At 42.9% G+C, this 17,410-nt stretch overlaps 1 protein-coding gene across 4 annotated transcripts in view; it reads left to right on the top strand.

Moving 5' to 3' along the window:
• slc41a2b (solute carrier family 41 member 2b) overlaps positions 1-17,410 on the top strand; it is a 39,022-nt gene that overhangs the window by 14,224 nt on the left and 7,388 nt on the right. For all 4 annotated transcript variants that reach the window (XM_005742630.1, XM_005742633.2, XM_005742631.2 and 1 more), the window contains exons 9-10: positions 5,303-5,434; positions 5,797-5,945. In XM_005742630.1, coding sequence (XP_005742687.1) covers positions 5,303-5,434; positions 5,797-5,945 — 281 coding nt within the window. The remainder of the gene's footprint in view (positions 1-5,302; positions 5,435-5,796; positions 5,946-17,410) is intronic.

Genomic DNA, 17,410 nt, shown 5'->3' with positions numbered 1-17,410 from the left:
AAGGAGATGGAGTACGAACCTGACTCTAATTGGTTTTCTACTGAGACGTACCCCCGGCACAAAGCAGCTGTGGAACCACTGCGTGTCCGTTTGTGAGCACTGGGACTTTTTGATTTTGTTTGCACCGTTGGGAAAAGAAGCCATCTCCGATTTCAGGAATCGCAGAGCGAGTGCCTCGTGTCTTTTGGCTGATAAAAATGCACCAGCGCTCCTGTCCTAATAAAAGTACATTTGAAGAAAGGGCAGACGGAGCAGAGATGGGGAAAGCATGTGGATGTTTGATTAGCAAAGAGTGGGGGAGGGGGTGTGTAGGGCTTGGTAAGAAGGCAGGTTAAATGAAACATGGGGAGAGAAAGCCCTCTTTTCCCACACGGACCTCCATTATTTCGTTTTAATGCTTCAGGGTTATTTCGTTCAGTTTAAGCTTAACTATCCTGATACTGCAGGTTTCAAACTGGGTTCTGACATCTTTAGTATCCAGGGAGCGTCTGACGGTTTCCTCTTGTCCGCGTTGTGCGATGCACATCGCAGGGTTTTGTCATCTTTTGTTTCTTTTGATCTGAAATGCATTTTCAGGTGTGTGTCTTAGAGACTTTTATGTGACTTTGTGAAACGTGCAGATACATTATGCTGCATATTTTTGTACCAGACATCACTGAGAGACAGCCCAGTCTTTAATCTTTGCTTGTCATCTGGGCATATTTGCCTATTTTTCTTTCCTTCTGTTGTTTGCTTCAGGATAAGGTGTCTGCCTTTTTTACATCTAACTCCTACCAATAAGTCATCTTCTCCTTCATCTGTCAGTGTTTTTCTTTCATTATGCTTGTTCTGTATTTGTTTCATTCTGCCACTTTCTCATTTGAATAAACAATATAAATGAAACCTTGAGAAGAGAAGCCAAGATTCGCAGACCTTTGCTGCCACCACCACCACCTCCCTGCAGGCAGAGTGGCCCAGTTGAGAGCAGCACAGACCCCCTGTAGCTTCCACGAAGGTTTGCCGTGGCCCAGACATCCTCATCGCCCTCATTGCTCCTGTCAGACCAAGTGACCTAAATAAGCCAGATTGCCCTCTTAACCACCTTCAGCTAACTCTGCCCCCAAACTGTGTCGTTGAGGATGTCAGAATCGGTGCTCCATCACATCAACCAAATGTGATCATTTAACATATTTTTGAAATACCAAATTCAGTACTAAAATGAAACTTTCAAATGTATGAAGGTTGGAAAAACACTCTTGGCAAATTGGATGCTTAAATTGTCAGCCCACACATTTCCTTCCCTCCGTCAAACTCTGTGTTAAACATATTTTATCACACCACAAAACGTGTGTTGGAACACAACCAGCCTAAAATTATTCATATAAATATAAAAGTCATTTTTAAAATGGTGAAAAATATTTAACATGTCCTCTGAATAGCTAAAGGCACGTTGGTGACGTAGGCAGATGGTTGTTTGGACACAGTTGTACCTGCTGCTGTGGTTCTTTACAACCAAACCAATTTATTAAGTCTGACGTAGTTATCCCTTTCATTTTCCAAGTGATTCTTTCATAAGACAAAGGAGCACACAGATGATGAAGAACCAGCCCTGCAGGACAGCGTCTCTGGCTGTGGGAGTGTTTCTAATATTCAGTCAGGCTGACAGGCTGACCTGAAGGAGGGAACAAAGGTAGTGTTAGCCAAATGTTAATGCCTTGACCCAGAGTGACGGGTGGATCCTGGTAGTGGGTTCAATGTGAGTGGAGTTGCCCCCCCACCTTCTTCAAATCTAACAAAAGTGGGACCAAACGTTTGTGCTGCAAAAACGTTTGTTTGTGCTGCTTTCATTTAAAAAATATTAATAAAATAATGTCCTGATGCGTGCTTAATCATCGATTCTGTTCATCTGGACATTTTCAGTGGGAGAAGATTCTCGTCACTCATCCAGTGACTTCTTCAGTCTCAGCTGACAGCCGCTTTCTCCAACCTTATAAACAGGACATGTGCAGTGAAGAGAGATCTTACATCTGTCTCCACTGGCATCCCAGTCACGGAAGCGTTGGAGGTAGTTTGTAAGAGATTACAGGATCACCCCAACCTCAGCAACAGGACCGCTCTCAGCACTGATCAGTTGTGTTTGCTTTTGGAAGTGTGTCTTAATTCCACGGGTTACCCAGTTTCACCCATTGTGGCCAATTTATGCGTGGAGGAGGTGGGAAACCGGGCTTTGTTATCGGTCACGACAGGTGTGTGATGAGCCCTTTCCTCCTTTTTAAAATGATAGCAGCACAAACGTTTGATACCACTTTTGTTAGATTTGAAGAAGGTGGGGGGCAACTTCACTCACATGTGTGATCACTCTGTCATTCTCACATGGTTTTGGTTTGCTGTGATAAATGCATATGAGTGTACTAGTGCTGGGTGATATGGGGGAAAGCTAATATCACAATATTTTTTTAGCTATATCGCTTTTGGTGACCAAGTAGTTGTGGGAACCGACTAGTGTGCAGCGCCCTGTCGTCACCTCCAAACGTTTTCTATACAGTTCCCTTATAGCAGTCAAATAGTGCAGTCACTAATGCTGCTGGTGCTTCAGACAGAATGACAGCAGGACACAGCTTCACAGATGTGAACAGTCCCTCGAGTACGAGCCGCATTCATAACTGCATCGACTGCATACACATTAGAGCCCAGTCACTCGCTCTGTCTCTCTGTTGTTTTGGGTGTTTCACATAATATATCCACATGTTGATGAGATCTAACTTTCAGTGCAATCCAAACTCAAACTTGATCCAGCTCTTTTTCCCACAGCAGACAAAGCCAGGCCAGCTGCCCCTACTTCCTGTCTATATTTCTCCACTCTGACACGAGGTTCACATCATCTCCACATTGTACCTTTAAAGAATGGCATGGGATTGTGGCCGACGGAAACGGTGAGGACAGGAATGTGAGGGGACAGATGGCAGAGAGCGTGAACGCTCGTTGTGAAGTGATATCTGTTTACAGGCCCTGTGGGAGGGCTGCTAATGCTCCAGCGTCACCAGGCAGACAAAGAGCTTCAATAGATGGAGTTAAGTGGACATCACCCTGAGGTGGCAGCGGTGTCTAATCTAATATAGTCACTACAAAACGAATTTGGGAGGCTTAACCACGCTTCTTGTCCTTTGTATTTGGTTTCCAGCACATGATCACAGTGACCATCCGATGACATGTAGTCCTGTGAACCTTCTGAATAGCAAATACGTGAATTATTTCTGAATAAATCATCCTCCTTCCTGCCAGTTCTCACTTCCCCTGAACACTTCTTTATGTACATAACAGCAGTAGGACTTTCTTCTCTTCTGACCTGCTCTGTGTACACCTGTCTGCTAGCTGGTTCTTCATGTCTTTGTGTAAGTTCTCCTCTGTGGTTTAGTCACCACGCTGTGGCTACAGGAACAAAAACACAAGAAATGTGTTTGTGTGTCACCTGCTGAAGGAAAGGTGATGCTGAGGCACGTGAATATAACATCAGCATGTTTGTCAGTACAGATGGTGTTTCATATTTCCATCACTGATCATCTGCTAGATGATTAAATGCATGATGAAAAAATCCAAATCTAAAGCATTTTGAAATAAAGAAGATTGGAATCATTTCACTGTCTTGGAAAATATGCAAAATGTGAACATATTGAGAGCTTTGTGATGTAAGAGCAGAAACACCAGGACTCTTTGTTTACTTTGGCCGATAGATCCAGAGGAACATGAGACACAACTGTTCAGCAATAACCAAAGGAAACCTCACAACCCCCCGGAGAGGTGCTACATGCTAGCAGGCAGAGCCTTGAGGAAACTGGGGTTGTGCTAGAAACAAACCGATCTGAAAACGTGAACACTGGTAACCTGCTGGTGGTGAAAGCTTTACTTTAAAATGACAGACTCTAATTACAGTATAAGTACTTCGATTTGTAGTTATTTGTTGTAGCGCTCTAAGCTAGCTGTGGCCTTGTTGTAAGTCTCTATAACATTGAAGCAAAACCAGTTTCTGCTAACTTTGGGTTGATGGTGCTGTATCTCAACATGCAGAACTAAGTTCTCAGCAATCGTTGTTCTCTTCCTCCGTGATGTAAATGGACAACAGTCCACACAGAATCACAGACATCCTACATGCAGAGTTTCGCTACTTAATTTCTGTTTTCTGAGTTTGTTCTACATTTTTCATTTTGACCTTTCGTGGCACGTACGCAACAAATAGAGTCGACCTTTAAAAGAACAGGCGTCTCCTCTCAGCTACAGACATTTTTATCTAATTCTAACAGGTCTCACTGTTCACGATCACGTTTTATTTTTGAAAATCTTGAAGTGTTAGCGAAATATGTTGCAGAGCTAATGTGTCTTAGATTACCCTAAGCTATGCCCACAGGTTTCCAATGTTTAAGCACAATTAAAAATCAAGAAGCATTTAGAAAAAAAGAAGAAGAAGAAGAAGCGCCTTGTTGTCAGTTACTCATGTGCTCTACTTTGCAACCTGAGGTCACCTGTCTGTTTTTTAACAGCACTCCCTGCAGTGTCACAATGCATATCATTTCATAAAGTGCATCATGCATTATCATGACTCCAGCAGTGCCTGTTGTTTTACTCTAAAGCAGCGGAATTTATGGTTTTCAGGGTTTTTATCGTTAACTCGGTTTCCCCGCGTCTTTTCCTGTGTTGTAGTTGTGCGTCTTATTTTGAAAGAAATAGTTACGTGTTACCATAGCGACCAGAGGGCATTAAGAAGCAGAGAGGAGGATGTTACTCTCCATGTTGTTGGCACAGTTCAGGAGGACGCTGCTAATAAAGTTACACAGTGAATTCATCTTTATTATTATATTTACAAAATACCAGTTTTTGTCTCGGTCGTAGGATTTTATTTTGTTGTATTTATCCGCCACACCTTAAAGGCTGCAGCGTGAAAACATTGTCTGACATTAAACCGTCTGTGGAGCAACAAAGGTTGGGGAGCGCGGCTCTAAATAATATTTGGTACTGATTCTTATAGAGGACTTTTCTACCCTGGTGCACCGAAAGCACTTTATAAACATGCCTCATTCACCCATTCATGCAAGCATTCACACTCTGATAGCTGCATCAGAGAACAACTTTGGATATTTGGCATGCAGACTGGAGCAGCTGGTGGTCTGCTCCACCTGAGCTACAGCCACGCTTTGGGAGATATATTAGCAGGTTTTTGAACTCTTAAATATTGATGTCTTCTCACTTAGGAAAAGTGAAAAGTAGTGTTTCGTTTCAGCTTCATGCTGTTGTTGAAGTTATGTTGATAACTGCTTTCTGTAACGTGCAGGTATTGGAGGTAACCTGGTGGCTATTCAGTCCAGCAGGATCTCCACCCACCTTCATTTCCACTGTGCTCCTGGGGAAGTTCCCAATGAGGCCAAGGGCTGCTACTACCCCTGCCGCACATTCTGTGGTACAGGTCAGTACACACACACACACACACACACACACACACACACACACACACACACACACACACGTATACGTGTTTAAAGTAGGCTTGGATGTCATGTTTTATGATGGTGTCAGAATGATGATCAGGCTCAACTGAAGACTTTGAAACGAGCTTTTAGCCATTCCCCTGGCTCGTTCGTTGTGAGACCGTCTCCTGCAGGCGTAGATTAGCTCTGTGTTTGGAAGAAGCAGTGGGGGCAGCTGGTGGACTGTGTGAGCGAGTACAGTTTGTCACCAGCCTGTGTGTTTTTCAGAAAGAATAGAAGAATGTACTTTGGATCCCTCACGTTCAGCTCAAATTTTTTCGTCTTGTTTGTATTTTCTCAGGCGCCAATCATCGTTCTGCACAGATGCTCTTCCTTTCGGCCATCCCCGGTCACCTGATTTTCCTCTACGCCATCCACTTCATGAAGAGTGGCCACACAACCCTGACGCCCATCTTTATGTCTGTCTACCTAGCTGCTGCTATGCTGCAGGTGAGTGCACAGCCAGTGTAAAGAATTCTAGAATAACCCTTCCACATGAAGCATTTAAGCTCACTGGCTCTTTTTGCAATCTCAGACCTTAATGCTTTGTTATCAACACCAACAAAAAGGCATTGCTCAGGCTCCTCTGTGATTCCAGTTGTTTAAAGCTGTATAAAGTGACTATATGTGGTCCGACAGGCCGCTTTAGTGACAAAATATTAGGCTCACATTCATCAGTGTACAAAGGCTCTACATCAGTGCTCACCCTGATGTCTTCAGTTTGCATCAGCAGATTTTTTGCAACATCTACAAAGTTTAAACAGAAGAAATGATAGCATGTTTTTAATCCGCTGTGTTAATTGTATTTAAGAGGGTCAGCGAAAACAGCAACACCTGTGAACCTGTGTGAAAATATTCCGAGTCAGATATAAAAGGAAGATGAGTCTGTGTCTTCCTCAACAGCAGGTGGAGATGCAGGTGTGTGAGTGTTGTGGTTTGAGGCGGTGCCTGAAGGAATCTTATTTTGTGTTGGCAGCAGGTATGATAATTATGAAGGAGCAGCTTGAATTATGATTGGCTGCTTTCACTTCTTAGGTGCATCGTGATCTGTCTTTAAGGTCTGGAATTTGAAGAATTGACTTGGCGTGTGTGTGTGTGTGTGTGTGCGTGTGTGCGTGTGTGCGCGCGTGTGTGTGTGTGTGTGTGTGTGTGTGTTTGCATGTGCATGCGTGCGTGTGTCTCGGACTCTTGCTGTGCCCAAAGGCTTTTTCAGGCTTCCCTAAATCTTTAATGCAGACACAGAACATTAAGATGTAATCCTGGCCACTGAGGCATTGGACACTCTCCAAATCAATTAAGAGCAGAGCCGCTTTAAGGATCCTTCAGTCCCAAATAGAACATCAGATGGCAGAGACGACTCTCGGGACTGCAGGAGTAAAAAGTGTTTGTATCCAGCCTTTTTCACATTGAAGTCACCAAAGAAGATGACTGATCTGTTCAAGAGCTGAATCCTGCTTTGTGTGGGTCTTTCTGCACGTCTTCATAGATGGAAGTGTTTTAGGGTACAAATGTTTATTGAAGTAAGATGCAGAAATGGCTCCCAGAAGTACGTGCTTTGTCACGAGGTTTCTCCTCGTGCCATATTTAATCATCATTTTACACCGTCATATGGATGGATGCTAAACTCTGTAATATTCAAGAGGAAAATGTTGAATAGTAAATTCATATGTTTCAGTTTGCATTGTGTTTGCAGTGCCTGCACACGTTCGTGTCTCAGCCGTTTGAAGAAAATAAAAAAGCCACCGTGCTCCAAACAGCAGACAGACACAGCTGATGACACACTGGTAGCATGGTGGGGCATCTAGTAGCTAAAGAGTTAGAAAGAAGATCAGAAAAAATGAGCTTAAAGGGACTAAATATGACCACAAAAATGACCTGATGGAGGTTTAATACAAGTGGAACAGTGGTTCTGCGGCGCATGGAGCCACTACAGATGGCGTCTGAACGAGCAGGGAAAAAGAGCAAATATTTTTTATAGGGAGAATAAGCAAATACTTGTGTGTGCTTTGTCTCTGTTTTGCTCGTGTCAAACATGACCTCATGGGGCTTCCAAATAGCAGCGTTGGTTTACAGCACAGTGAACTGATCATGTGTTTACACTGAGAACTATTGAAGCAAAGCGCTGCAGTCAGTGAGCAGGTCTGCAGGGCTGGAAAACTAATGTGTGGGTGTGTGAGGATTATAAGCAGGGGATAGTAGTTTCACCTTCAGCGAGCCTCCGCCTGTAATGCAGACCAGTGCAAATGATGCAATGCCCACCAGCAAACTCACATGTGCAAAAAAAGCGTGACACTTTAAGGTCGTAAAGGGAGCGCTGGCTACTACTGTAAAGATGCATAATATCTGATTGCATGAGGAACATTAGTTTTAACACTGTTTATGACTTGGAGTAGATCGTTTCTGCACTGGCTCTGAGAAAAAGTAGCCTTGGTCAGTGCTCGTAAAAGACCCCGATGCACTCACTGCACATCGGAAGCTGAAACCACATTACCCACACGGATACATTTCATTTGGTTTTTGCCAGTAAGCCTTTTCAAAGAAATAAATGCTCAATTCAAACTGGCTGTGCGAATACCCAGTTGAGATTCAATATGGACTTATTTTTCCCACACCTTCCAATGTCGTTCCAAATTTTCTCCTACATTCGATGCAGCGCGAGACCCCCCAGAAAAGTGTGTAACATGGCAGAATTTGATAATGTCATTCAGTTCTACTTTAACTGTAGCAGTCTGCTTCTTTAATAGCAGTGATAAGCAGAAACTGCACATGGTACAGTTTGATAGCGTTCCATTGAAAGTGAAAGCAGAGAAAATAAGGGGAGAAATTGAAACATTCCTGCAAAATAGCCCGACTCATTGTGCTATCTCTGCCTGCTTCACAGTACAGTCACTAGTTAGGAAGGAAGAATGGGGTTGTGCATGTTTTGGCGCACGGTGATTAATAATTTTACATAAATCCATAGGGATTAAAAAAGGCCTGGAACATGGCAAGAGATGAAGCATGAAAACATAAACAAATCACACAAGACAGCACGATTTAATGTTAGCCCACAGCATATCCAGTATAAGAATGAGGCAATACTGAATAAACTAAGGCAACACGGTGCAGTCAGTGGTGGTGTGAAAGGGAAAGTAGAGAGTTTGACAGATTGGGATTGGAGCAACTTTGTCTGATGAGGTTAAACAAAGTTTAATAGTGAAGCATATGCATGTCTATGATAATGTTAATGGAAGCCAAGTTCCTGGATAACACAGAGGTAGTACACAGGAAAACATGAATCAATAATAACTGAGGTAACCATCTCTTACTCTGAAGACACGATCTCATTATTCCAGTGAGTGTCAGATCTTATCCAACTCAACGTAGTTTGGGCTCTCATCTGTCAGCAAGCGTTTGGTCCACAAACCAGTCAGCTTCACGCATGCATCAAAAGACAGTATGGCCAGGCTTTCTGAGGTCCGCATGACATTTTCCTATCAAGTACACCAGTATAAGTGTCCGCTCAAATGCAGTCAGGGTGTCTGTCAGGCAGTGCTCAGCAGCAGCAGGATCGTATTTTGCTAGTTTAATAGAGTAATTGCTGTGAAAGGTTGCCTAGAAGCAAAATACAGAGGAGTGTTTCTGAATGTGCTCAGTAGACAGCTCAACGCTCTCAGATGTGAAATCAGCATCATCGTCATCAAAACACCAAAACAAAGCAGATCTTATTTCCCGATTTGGCTTTGACTGCTGTGGGATGTGAGCGACAGCTGAAACGTGAATCCAAAAACAAACAATGCCTCGATTTTTGTGATGGTAAAATCCAAGAGATTTTACAACCAGCAGCAACTTTGGGGTTGAAAGATTACGCCTGTAGAGACGTGCCGAATAGCTTCTTGAGGCTGGCTCCAAGAGTCAGTCCCTTTAGACTTCCATGTTAAAGTGTATCATAACAACTGTACTCAAGACCACTGCTTTTTAATAAATCGCACTATTAAACTTTATAAATGCTTAAAGTTAGGGTTGTGGCTGCTGGCACAGATAAGTAGCAAGCACCCGGCTTTATCCCCGTCCCTCTTCCCCGCTCTTTTTCTTTCCCTCTTTCTTTCTCCCGTTTCTTTTCCCCAGTCAAGTCTGTCCCGTGTTCAGCAAATGAAAATAAAATGAACAATAAAAGGTGAATCAAATAGACCAATACGGCAAGACTGGGATGGTCCATTTGGTAAAGTAAATTTCTTTGGCTTTAGACAATAATTCTGATGGCAAAAGAACCAAACGGGACAGGCAAAAAAAAAAAAGCAAGCACCCGGCTGCTGGGTGAATGAAATTCACGTATTTCATTGTAAAATTTAGCACTGATGCCTAGGGCTGCTCGATGTAACGATATATATCGGATGACGATATTAAAAACGTCTGTCGTTTCATTTTACGCTATCGTTTGTTTCGTGGTGTCGCAAAATAAACTGTTTACGGCAATATTTGTTCATGGTTCTGATGTCACTGTAGTGGCTGTATTAAGTTCTTAAAGTTCTCTCTTTCTCTTATATTTAATATAACCACACTACGGACGGACAAGCGCCTATTTTTATGCGTTGTCGTTAGCAACAACGACGGTAAAACCATCGCCTGTCCGCTTGTTTATGTTCCACATAAACCTTTCACAATAAAGCTCAAGATCCTGTTGAGACTTTTCAAAATAAACTGAATCACGTGAAAGAGCAGATTATTTACGGATGAGAAGTAAAAAAGAGCCGCCAGGTGCTAAAAAATAAACCTTAGACTCAAACGTCAGAACAGGCTTCTCCCCGCAGCACGCCGTGTAATAAATACTCACAAAGAAAACGGCGCCGTTACAACTTATGTCTAAAAATGTATCGTTTCATGCATCGGTTATCGGGTAAAACACTCGACTCCAGCTACACGACGTCCAGCTGGAAACACTTCACCTACCTGAGATTCACAGCATTTACAGAAAATGTTACATGTTTGTGATTTATATCGTTATCGGACGATAGATGTCTTATATCGGGATATGAGATTCTGGTCATATCGCACAGCTCTACTAATGCTCCTCTGTGCTGGATCTATGTAGAGACTACACAAGTGAAAATGCTGTTGCCGGTTTCTGAGCAGGCTGCATCAACAGCACATGCATTATAAGGGAGGTGCACATCAGGTTAGGGCATAAGGTTTTAGAAGGGTTTGTGGTTACAACGTTCCTATGGCATTGATTTGATACAGACATATAAATCTAATGTCATTTATATATGCCTCTGTAACATGCATCCAGATAATCTCTGGATGCATGTTGCTTATCAGGCTTGCAGTAAGAGCCATGTGCCTGTTCATCTTAGCCCATATGATGCCTGACAGGAGCTTCCATGTAGTACTGAGGCAGGTTATTGGTCGGTAGTTGGAGGGGACCGGTCCCTTCTTGGGGTCCTTGGGGATCAGGACCGTCCGACCTTCGGTTAGCCATTCCGGGTGTCTCTCGTCAACTAGCAGCTGGTTCATTTGTGCTGCCAGACGCTCGTGGAGTGCAGTCAGCTTCTTTAGCCAGTAGGCGTGAACCATGTCGGGCCCTGGTGCTGTCCAACTCTTCATACTGGAGACCTTTCTTGGATATCTGCCACTGTGATGGTTACTGGACCCTGTTCAGGGAGGTTGCTATGGTCTGCTCTTAGATCCACTAGCCACTGAGCATTGCCGTTATGGGTTGCGTCCTTCTCCCATATGCTCTTCCAGTATTGTTCTGCCTCCAGCCTTGGTGGTGCTGTTCTCATATTGTTCCCCTGCCACTGAGAGTACACCTTGGATGGTTCTGTGGAGAACAGCTGGTTTATTCTCCTGCCTTCGATATCTCTTGTGTACCTTGCGGCTGTGAGTCGTTGCTTGGCAGTCTCAAAGGTTTTAGGTATGGACAGCTTGCTGTACTTATTAGGCACCTTCTTCATCGCACCTTTCTGCAGCTCCAATAGTTGGCTAACCTCCATCCATGCTACTGTGATCTTGGCCTCTGGCCTCCTCCATGGAGGATATTGCTCCTTGTGGCTGTTCAACTCGTAGCCAAGCATCTCACTGATCTCTGCTGCTGTAGTGCAGATCAGCTGGTTAGTCTCTGTAATGGTAGCGGTAGTTAGGTCCGTAGTGCTGCATTCACATCATCTAGTAGATGATCTGTCTGTACTTCACGTAGTCTTGGAAACCGGCAACGGAGGATCCAAGTTTAACGCTTTCAGGTCAGTTCCTCTTGCAGTCAACACTTTCTTCCTTCGCTCTCGGGGCTTGGTACCTAATCTCAGGTGGGGGTGATGATATCTGCCCCCAATACATATAAATATATGATCACTGCTTGCTCCAAAAGCCAAGTATGGCTAGTATTGTAATGTTGAGGTAGAACCAGCTTACTTTCAGACGTGATTTTGGCTTCCACGATTGTGAATAGAAAATCATTGTAATAAAAAAATTCAAGATTGTTTTGCAAAAACGTTTACTATTAAGCTCTTCTTCTTTTCTGTGGTTGTAAGTCAAGTACACTCTTGCATGGTTTCTTCCCTCCCAAAAAGCTCAAGGTCACCCATTTTTAAGTGCAGCTTGAGCAGGATGACTAGCAGGGAGGCACTGGTGAAAAAGATCAATCTCACAAGGTTGGTGTACAATAAGTGAACATGTGGAAGGGTTATTAATCACTGCAGAGACAGTCATTCGGTTTGCATTCAACAGCACACAACAGTTAGCTTGGGCTCAGCTCTATGCTTTACGATAAGCTCAGTGGAGAATCACATGTAGAACATGATGCTGGTAATGAAGGTTTAAAAAAGGTTCCAAACATAAAAGATCTAAAGCAGCCATGCTAATTTCTGTTGCTGTGTTTTTGTTACACTCATTTGATGGAATTCAGCTGCTAAAATTGCATCCATGTTTCCCAAGATATGGATGTTTGAAGTTAGTCATAAAAAAGTCATCCTGACCAAAAACGTGATTTTGATTTTGACAGATCAGCAAAATTGATTTATGTTTTTAGCCTAAATGGAGACCATAAAGCTTTCTTGTACGTATGAGGTTATAAGGGTTAAAATGAGTAGACATGCACCATGCACCACGGCTGTATATCCCTACAGACCTGTGGCCAGGTGCATCATAAAGAAAGCTGATTTATGCTGAGGAGAAAATATTGAATATAAGAAATGCTCCCAGATACAATAAGCTCTCTTAAATTTATCGTATTTGCCACTTAAAAAAGATCTTTCAGTGTACTTTTGTATTAAATTACTTCCCCTTTAAATCTTCTAATTCAAAACAGATGAATACAAATGAAATGCTATAATAAAATACCCAAGTCTGTGTATTCAAGTCATTCTCAAACTTAATTTTGTTATAGCCTGGAAAAAGAAAAGATTATTCAATAATGGCTCAATAAAGCAGCTTGCAATGGTCCACAAATCAAGCATTTCACTGAGCACTACTGTAGAATACAGCAAAATCCAATTATGTTTGCCCAGATGATAAATACTAGAGTATCTAATAAAGTGGCTTCAAGTGATACTGTTTGCATCACTGCAGGATTTGCAGGTTTCTTTGAGCACAGGGTTCCATATATACTGTATATATGTTGCATATTTAGCTGAGCTGCAGAGAAAAAAGGGCAGAGATGTAACCATGAATAAGCAAAAAGATGTCTACGTAACAGCTCCGCGCACATATCAACAACACAATATAACCTTACCTCTCAGAGATGTTCTGAAATAATCAATGTTTAATCATCTATTCATGTCAAAGTCTGGGATGTGTTCGGTGTTACGTGAAAGTCTGTTTGTGTGCTCAGTATGCTGGATGATTTGAGAAATGTGCAGGTATAAATATATGAGTGACTTTAGCACAAGTCTTTGTTGTAGTCATTACAGACCGCCTTACAGTGTTTGTATGTCTTTTTATCGCCTCACCAGTATCAGAAGAAACACTTTCAGTCGTCCATACTTTCTGTCTGGTAACAAGCAACGTCCAATTATTTACAGGATTAAAGGATTTACATGAAAGACATTCAGTGATTCCAGCAGCGTCCTGAATTGTCTCTTAATCTCATAATTCCTCTGTGTTTGCAACATTACAACTCATCATAGTTCTTTGAAGCAAAGCACCAGCAACTGCACAAACTAAACATAAAGAGTCCTTCTTGGCAGACCTCCAGTCATTCAAGAGTTTCAAGGCTTGGAGACGAGTCAGTCAGTCATTGCATTTTATGCAAATGGTCCAAAATAAAAGTAAAGTCTGATATTTTTACTGAAGCAAAGACTCTCAGGTTGCACTCATACAGTTTAGTCTGTACCACGCCTTGGAAAGCTTGTATTCACTTTAGTTGGACATGAGCAGGTGTGTCCATGTAGCACAACTGAAAGCTGCTGTCAAAAACCCACAGTGCTACAAAGCAAACAGAGAGTTAAACTGACATTTTGTCCTGAGAGAGTGCTGTTATTAACAACAAGACAACCCAGTCTGGCTGAGACCTGTCAGCCTATGGAAGGAAGAGTTTTCTGCAAGCTTCCATGTTCCTTGCTTCGTTGTATGAACAGATCATACACAGGAATTTAAAATTGCAGTGCTCCCAACAAATAGTAGCTCAGTGCTCCAACATTCGGAAGAAGGGACTGCTCTCAGGGACGGGGGGGGGATCATTACTCCAACCCAAGATTGAGTCCCAAGCCCCAAGAACGATGGAAGGAGGAGCGTTGAGTGCAAGAGGAACTGACCTGAAAGATAGGATCATTGCGAAGGTGTAAACCTGGACCCTCTGTAGCCGGTTACCAACACTGCATCACGCACCCTCAGAAGGTCTACTTGAAGTTGTGGATGCAGCACTGTAGATGATCCCTGCTGCAACCATCACTGAGGCTAATCAGCTGATCTTGACCATGGCAGCAGTGATCAGTGAGATGCTTGGCTATAAGATGGACAGCCTTAAGGAGCAGTATCCTCCATGGAGAAGGAGACTAGAGGCCAAGATCAAGTTAGCACAGGGAGAAGTAGCCAACTATGGGAGCTGCAGAAGGGTGCGATGAAGAAGCTGCCTAAGAAGTGCAGCAGGCCGACCTGAGGCCTTGGAAACTGCCAAGCAAAGACTCAGAGGCTTGGGCAGCCGCTCGGAGAGGTATGCTAAATAAATAGAAGGCAGCTGTACGAAACCAGCCGAGGTCTACGCTCAGCGGCAGGGGAACACTATGAGAACAGCATCATTTTTGTGTCTTTCAACTGTATTTTTATTTCAGTCACCTGTGTATGTGGACTGTGCTCGAAAAAACTAACTTAAAGGCAGACGCAGTCGAACATAACCATCTCCAGAGATCAAACGGCTTCTTTGTGTAGACAAATCATCCCCCTTCACTCCGGCACGATTAAGGAACCAGGTACAGATGCTGTGATCGAGACCGCTTGATGGACTCTGCTGGAGTTCCTTTTTTCATCTTTCATTTGGTTAATCGCATTTTTAAATTGGATGTGTCTCGTTTGTTAAAAAACGCGGCCCCCTTTGCACACAAGCGCCTCTCCTTCCCCTCCCGCCTGAAAACCAAAGCTAAGCTGTGAACTGTAAATGATAGTGTAGTCGGCATTTTTAGATCCAGGATGGTTCAAAGGCAACAATTTCAGCAGCTGAGAGGATGTGCTGCCCTGTCACCATGAATGAAAGACAAAGTGACAACGCCCGTGCTTGTGAATAGGTTTGAAAGCTTGTTATTTACCTGAGAGACGCTTTGCAGGGTCGTGACTGAAGATTATTAGATGTGAAAGCAGGAGAACGCATTGTTTAACCGTATCAGATGTTCCATCACAGCCAAAGACAAGCAGGGCTGTCAGCAGGTTATCAGAACTCATACATTAATGTTATTAAACACAAAACATCATTGTCATAACCAAATCGTCCCCCCTCTTCTGATATCATCATCCCTGGTCGTATACTTTGCATGATGGTATCAATCAATGTCTGGAATACTTTGTTTGTCGAATGTTTTCACTGCCAACTTGGACAGCTCATTTCCTCTTAAATTATAGACCTGTCCTTATCTTTTAATAGACTTTTCTTTTCCTCTCGCCACCATTCCACTTCATGTGTGGAAACTTGAATTATGAATAACACTCTAAGAACTCGTCTCTCGGTCTGCTGCTCTGTCCATTACTCCTCCTCGTCTTTGTTGCGGTTGCAGTTTTAAGTGTTTACGCTACTCTGCTTGGCATTTAAAGCACCTATTCATTTTCTTTCTCTTTCTTTTTAAGTATAAAGTTCTAAGGTTGCTTTTCTCTTTCTTATGACAAAGAAAAATACTACTTGGAAAGTCAAAAGAAAGAAGGAAAAGTCAAGACTTCCCAAAATTGCCATTATCATAATTATGATTATTATCTACATTATATTGCCGTTTAGAAAGCAGCGTGTCTGAGAGTCTGGAGCTATGTAAACATGCTGCTGTGCAGTTATGTTTGCCACTTCACTCAGAGTTTGAACATTTGAGTTACGTGCTGCACTGTTTTTCACCACTGTGATAGCCAGTCCTGTCCTAATAATAAGTGTGCATGCATGTATAATTATACTTTGTATGGAGTGGTTTGATGCTGAGAAATACAAGTTAGTTATCTTAGTTTTAGACAAAAAGGAGTAACGGCACAAATCTCCAGCTTAATATCAGGTTATATATTTTGCAACACAGGCATTAAGTGTGATGCGCATCCTATTCAATTAAATATATTTATCAGTGCTGTCAATAGATGAAACTAATTAATCTCACAATTTTCTGTAATTAATCGCGATTAATCGTGATTACTTGATCAATAGCCTGGCTGTAATTAAATTTTTTCAACTTTATATTTAAGCTTGTAACTGACATTTATGCAGTTATACTAATAGGGAAGTATACACTAATGTATATATTAGTGCTGTCAAACAATTAAAATGTTTATGCAGATAAGGGGAACTGCCTTGCCGTATTGATCCAGTTGATCGACCTTTTTTTTAAAATTATTATTTATTTATTTATTTTCTCAGTTGTTACAGACGGGACAGACATGAGTGAGGGATAGGAAAGGGAGAGAGAAAGAGGAAGGAAAAGAAAAACAGAAGGGGAGAGGGACAGTGAGAAAGGACACTTAAAAAGAGAAAGAAGAAAGAAAAATCTCCTGGATCACCTGTTGAGAGAAAAAGAAGAGAAAACAAGCAAAAAAAAACCCCAGAGCAACATACTAAACACAACACCATCGCATTAATCTAGCTAAGTGTAAACAGCATTAAATACTAAATATTAAATGTTGTTGTGCAGCACGCAGGACCGACAGCGCACAATGTGCTTGGAAATAGCAGCCAATAGAGGTGTAGTTTATGTCTATGAACAGTGAACACCCGTGTGCACCTGTGTGGATCAGCGCGCTTGTTTCCACATGTAATGGTCTGCTAGAGGATGTAGGGAGCCATAGCCCCGTCCCCCAGGGCATGAAGCAGGCATGGAGGAGATGCAGGCCCCAGACATCCAGAGGCCCCAGAGTGCGAGAGCCCAAGGAGGACCACCGGAGGGGCATCCGTGCCACCCTCATGGGAAGAGCTGAGGAGAGCCCCAGATGAGGGGTCACCCAGTAGCCACCGAGCAGAAGCTAGAGGGGGCTGCAGTGGCGTGCCCGCTGGCAGCCAGCTGTGCCAGAGTGAACCGAGCCGGAGGCCGGAGGGCCCCTTTGACCCGGAAGAGGTCTGACCGAGCAACAGGCGCCAGGCCCCGCCAAGTAGCCACTGGGAGTGAGCTGGTACAGTGGGGCAAAAAAGTATTTAGTCAGCCACCAATTGTGCAAGTTCCCCCACTTAAAATGATTACAGAGGTCAGTAATTTGCACCAGAGGTACACTTCAACTGTGAGAGACAGAATGTGAAAAAAAAATCCATGAATCCACATGGTAGGATTTGTAAA

This window comes from Pundamilia nyererei, unplaced genomic scaffold (assembly GCF_000239375.1).
Source record: "Pundamilia nyererei isolate P.nyererei 1_Seehausen unplaced genomic scaffold, PunNye1.0 scaffold00122, whole genome shotgun sequence".
NCBI classification, from domain to species: Eukaryota; Metazoa; Chordata; class Actinopteri; order Cichliformes; family Cichlidae; genus Pundamilia; species Pundamilia nyererei.
The sequence above is the reverse complement of the archived record's forward strand: the minus strand, read 5'-3'. Positions and strand labels throughout refer to the sequence as shown.